This window comes from Temnothorax curvispinosus, unplaced genomic scaffold (genome assembly GCF_003070985.1).
Source record: "Temnothorax curvispinosus isolate PA1 unplaced genomic scaffold, ASM307098v1 QBEX01007190.1, whole genome shotgun sequence".
In the NCBI taxonomy this organism is placed as follows: Eukaryota; Metazoa; Arthropoda; class Insecta; order Hymenoptera; family Formicidae; genus Temnothorax; species Temnothorax curvispinosus.
In genome coordinates, this window is record NW_020216970.1 from 1 (window position 1) to 5,383 (window position 5,383).

General features: G+C 33.3%; 2 protein-coding genes across 2 annotated transcripts; one reads left to right on the plus strand and one right to left on the minus strand.

Annotated features, from left to right (window-relative positions):
- Nucleotides 1-18: 18 nt before the first annotated feature.
- On the minus strand, nucleotides 19-1,879 carry LOC112456795 (39S ribosomal protein L3, mitochondrial; the record flags this gene model as incomplete). The annotated part of the gene is made up of 6 exons (XM_025019551.1): nucleotides 1,680-1,879; nucleotides 1,183-1,279; nucleotides 834-1,073; nucleotides 595-729; nucleotides 357-517; nucleotides 19-232 (listed from the first exon to the last, which is right to left on the minus strand). Coding segments are annotated over exons 1-6 (909 nt in total), but the record flags the coding sequence as incomplete, so codon positions are not given.
- Nucleotides 1,880-2,109: 230 nt separating this feature from the next.
- LOC112456796 (dnaJ homolog shv) lies at nucleotides 2,110-4,393 on the plus strand. Its single transcript, XM_025019552.1, has 5 exons — nucleotides 2,110-2,225; nucleotides 2,580-2,967; nucleotides 3,043-3,311; nucleotides 3,777-4,063; nucleotides 4,151-4,393. The coding sequence occupies exons 1-5, from the start codon at nucleotides 2,155-2,157 to the stop codon at nucleotides 4,213-4,215; spliced, it is 1,080 nt and encodes a 359-aa protein (XP_024875320.1). The 5' UTR covers nucleotides 2,110-2,154; the 3' UTR covers nucleotides 4,216-4,393.
- Nucleotides 4,394-5,383: the final 990 nt, after the last annotated feature.

Consider the following 5,383-nt stretch of genomic DNA (forward strand, 5'->3'; position numbering starts at 1 on the left):
ATATATATATATCTCTTTTATTAGAGGTTTAAATTTACTTACTCGAACACCTCTGATAACACGCCACCTATTACCCATGTGTCCAGGCATTTTAGTGCCAGGCATGACTCGGGCTTTCCCTCCACCTGACCCGATGTTTCCAGGTCGTCTGTGAGTTTTGGTCACGCCGTGACTGGCAGGCATCCCATGAAAGCCCCATCGTTTCATGACACCTTGGAATCCTCGATCAATCCTAATGGAATTCGCATGTTTCAACTTTTCGCAAGTTAAGATTAATATTAAATTTATGTGATTATTCTGTTTTTTTTCTAAAGCAACACATGTAGTACAATATAACAATATACAAAATTATTTACGTTTTCGCACGGATATCGACGACTTCCCCTGGTTTAAAATGTGTGGCGAATAAAGGAGTTCCTGGTTGTAATGCTGCTTCCGGTGATATTATAAATCTCCTTAGTACACGTTTTGGCATAACTCCAGCATCGTTAAAAATACCGTAATATTCTTTAGTAATCTACGTGCAAAAAGATACCGTCAGTTTTACATACCAGAATAGGAAAATTTATTAAATGTAACTTTTCAATTACGTACTATTTGCGGATCTATATTTTCTGCCCCTACTACGAGACATCCGCGTTTCTTTTTGACTTGTCTTGTGAGTACACGGCTTTTTATTGGAAAATATTTCTCCGGCGGTATGTATTTTACCACTTCGTTATCGACAACCTGGATTAAAGCATAGAATTATAGTTGCAGAATAAATGGGAATATTCAAATAAAAATAATAGTGGTGTTGCTTGCGTATTAAAAATCAAAGCTGGTCCATTTACCTGAAGCAACGTCGACGTGACCTTCTTTCCATTTTTCAACCATAACGGATAGACCCCTATTTTCTTGGCAATTAAACCAGTACGTTGCATATATTTCTTCCACTCTACAGTAGGCTCGATCGGATCTATTTTCAAAGGAGAAAGTTTCATTCCAAATCCGATAGTGGACGAGCCATGTTTATCTTGAACCACTTCGTCAAGAAACTGCTTATTATCTTCTGTTAGCCGCTCATTGTACAACTGCAAAAGTGTTTTTATATATAAATTTTGTACCATATATATATGAATATTCTCTGTACTCGAGTATCGCGTAAATAAGAATAAATTATTTGTATTACTGATTACGTACAACACGTTCTTGTTTTGGAAGCCACTCTGGATGACGGTATCTAGGTTTAGGTATATATTTTTTTGCGTCCCGTTTTGGGACAGATATCATGTCGATACTGCAAGTAAAAACACGAATTGTTATGAAGATTTATATATAAGTCTACATTTATTTGTTATATTAGTATGTTTTGTAGAAATATGTATAAGTATATTAGTACACAATTTAGTAAGTATACTCTTGAGTAAACTCTTTTCTTTATATAGTCTTAATTGCGTTATATTTGCAAGCTTGAAATAAATCAAGGCAATTGATGAAAGATTGCATCTTTAAAATGGTATTTTTGTTTATTTATTTAATAATAAAAATTTGTGTCGCACAGTGCTTTAAAAGAGTTCATACAAATTTCAATGAAACATCAGATATATGGGTCTAAATAATAGTTCCGCACGTGTGAGGCGGAGCAATTCTGTGTCCTGGGAAAGACGCTACGAAACGACAACAAACTGACGGCATACCTTTGTTTTAGGCATTTGTTAAAAAGTTGAAGTCCGTTAATCGTCTTTAGAAGCGATGTCATTGTTAGCGCATCAATCTCACAACTGTTTTTTCCAAATTTACAGATATAAAATAACTTAACCTAAAAAGGCAAACCGAAGACACGGTTTACACATCGAATTATAGGTTACAGATCGAATCGAAATGTCGACCAATCGCGCGTTTAGTATCCAAAGAACGCAGCAATGTGGCGGTCTTTACATTAGATTAGACACGCGATTGGTTAACGCCCCGGTGCACCCACATTGCGCGATTACGCGCGTCTGAACAGACCTTTAAAGCCACGTCGCTGTCGAATGCCGTTCGTTGTGATCGTTGTGATAGCGCCGTAAAATACACTTGTTATCAGATTGGTCTCTCTCGGTGGACCAATGAGAAGCTACCACGATTTAAGCTTTGCAGGCGTACTCAGATGATCGTGTAACGTCTGCTAGGATGGCAGGGTTAAAATTAAATTGGGTGTTATTAGTAAATTTAACAATATGCATTGTATTATCGATAGCTGGGTAAGTGAGGACAGTATTTTCTTTCGTGGCGCATTATGCACGACAGCCTTTTCCGAACGTTTTACTGGATGGCGAGTCTCATTAACCTGTTCCCTCATCCGTCCACTTGTCAGTTAAATTTGTATATTAAGTCACAGAGATTTGTACAACAATTCCCGAAATTGAACATAAAGATGCAAATATACGAGAAATTCTCTCATCTTTTTAATTTTATCAACTTTGGAAATTGTTACAGTTTGCTTAGTATATGTGTCTTTAGCTTGACAGGATTTCTTCTTAATTAAATAATGATTAACGTCTATTATGCGAAAGTAATGAAGTTTGTTCTAATTATTATTTCCTTTCTTTTTGCAGAAGAGATTTTTATAGCATATTAGGTTTATCACGTAGCGCTAGTACACACGCAATTAAGAAGGCTTACAGACGACTAGCAAAGGAACTGCATCCCGATAAGAATAAAGATGACCCAGATTCCTCTCAAAAGTTTCAAGACCTGGGTGCAGCGTACGAAGTTCTGTCAGACCCTGAGAAGAGAGAAATGTACGACAAGTGTGGGGAGGAATGCTTGAAGAAAGACGGCATGATGAACAATAATATGGATCCTTTCGCAAGTTTCTTTGGCGACATTAATTTCCATTTCGGTGGAGAATCTCATCAACAACAGCAAACTCCTAGAGGTTCAAACGTTGTGATGGACCTATATGTTACTTTAGAAGAATTATATAGCGGAAATTTTATCGAGGTAAAATTTCTCTTGCAACAAATGACACAAATAATATGTAACTTCTTCCTTTAATTTAATTTTACTACTATATAGATTACGAGAAATAAGCCAGTTGTAAAGACGGCGAAAGGGACAAGGAAGTGTAATTGTAGGCAGGAGTTAGTTACTCGCAATTTAGGAAATGGTAGATTCCAAATGATGCAACAATCCGTATGTTCGGAGTGTCCGAATGTGAAGTTGGTCAATGAGGAACGTATATTGGAGGTAGAAGTTGAGCCAGGAATGGTAGATAATCAAGAAACTAAATTTACTGCGGAAGGCGAACCACACATTGATGGAGAACCAGGAGATTTGATAATAAAGTGAGTAGATATTTTTTTATATTTATAAAAAAAATGTAGAATTATTTAAGACAAAGATAATTTTTGAAGCTTTAAAATAAATTGGAATGAAATAAATTTTTATCATATAGAACTTTATGTTCAAGAAATTCGGATTGATAAATTTTACTAAAGACTATTATTATGTTTTCTCCTGTATATGACAATGCCATTGTTTGTTTATTACCAAGATTAATATAACTCTATTATCGTGTGTACTAGTAATTCTAACTATCAATTTATACTGAACATAGCTGAATTTTGATCGAGTATACACGTATTTAATTGATTTTCGAAATTATTTTTTTTTGAAACTCGGAAAAAAGAATTTATTGTAGTATTTTGATTTATTTTGAGATGTAAAATTGTTTTCCTTTCTCTTAGTTTCAGTTCATCCTATATAAGCTTAATGCGGTTATATATTTACAATATAATTGTTTGTTGTAGGATACAAACTATACCTCATCCTATTTTCGAAAGAAAAGGCGACGATTTATATACAAATGTTACGATATCTTTGCAAGATGCCTTGTTAGGTTTCTCAGTAGAGATAAAACATTTAGATGGTCACAGTGTGATTATCCAGAGGGACAAAATTACTAAACATGGTGCACGTATTCGGAAAAAGGGCGAGGGAATGCCTAATTACGATAATAACAATCTCCATGGCGCTTTATACGTTACTTTTGATATTGCATTCCCCGATAACGACTTTACAGACGAACAAAAAGAAGGTAAGCCAAAATATTCTTTATCAATGTGCAAAATTTTATACCATATTATTGCATATTATTAAAAAAAAATAATCTTATTTATTTCAGATATAAAAAAATTACTGCAGCAAAGTTCTGTGAATCGAATATACAATGGTATAAATGGCAATTAAATATTTAAATGCAGTATATATGTACAAAGTGAGTGCGAAGTGTGTTTTGGTTGAAATGTATGTCATGACATTGTATGTTTGTATTAAGAGCGATATTCTTCCATCCTTACTAAAGAATACCAAGGGGGGTTGGTATCCAGTTGATCATACTGGATACATAAATTAAGTACACATGTAATTTTCTATACGAACTCATCACGTCATCAAATATGTTTTATTTAGATCCAAAAGACTGGTTAAACCTAGGTCTTGTTGCCAATTATTTAAATTAATATCTGATTCTCGTTGCCAATTACTTTTTGAACATCAAAAGTAATTAAGCAATTTATTTAATAACTTAAGTTATATTGCGTTTGGCTCAATCACATGCATAATATGGGAGAGATTGATGTGTGGATAGATTTTGCATTTAATATCACGAGATAAAAAAAGACCACGTATAAATTAACAAATTATTAATGATCGGCCACGTTTATATTATTATTATTAATAATGTAAAGTTGGCAAGTATCTCACATTGGCACATCTTGAAATTTCTTTGCGGTTGCAAAGAAGTTTTGAACATCAATAAATATATAATGAATATAGTACCATAATAAGATTAATAAACATACCATTTGTAGCCAATTTTTTAATTCAAATATATCTATGTATTTTAAGTGGCAATATCTTATATGTGTAATTTATTATAGCGTAACTATAATCTATTATTACAAAAAAAGCATGTTATTCTTTCTCTGTTCAGAAATTCCGAAAGAATAATCAGAAATAAATACATAAGCTATAGAATATGTTCTAATGTTTTATGAAACATATTGTCAGAGAAAATAGGCTATTTTGCCCATTTTCCGGTATAAAGTTTGCAGAAACACGTTAGATATAATTGCAATGATGAAACGAGTACATGATAACTTAATAATTAATTTTATTATTTATTCAGCCGCGATTGTGAAAGAATGGTTTAATGAAATACACCCATGAAAAATAGTAAAATATCTTTTTTATTTGTATAGAGAGTCGGCGGATTGGTCACTCAATTGATCGCCGTAATATGTCATTACATATCAAGTTTACAGATATTAAAAGTTTATTGGTTTAGCCTTAAGAACTGACGAGACAATCCGCATGATAAGTATAAGTGATTTTTATACAAATAATAGTAGATGAA

Coding starts and splice junctions, on each gene's coding strand:
- LOC112456796 (XM_025019552.1), top strand. CDS start 2,155: ATGGCAGGGTTAAAATTAAATTGGGTGTTATTAGTAAATTTAACAATA. Junction 2,968..3,042: donor ATAGCGGAAATTTTATCGAG/GTAAAATTTCTC, acceptor ACTACTATATAG/ATTACGAGAAATAAGCCAGT. Junction 4,064..4,150: donor TACAGACGAACAAAAAGAAG/GTAAGCCAAAAT, acceptor TATTTATTTCAG/ATATAAAAAAATTACTGCAG.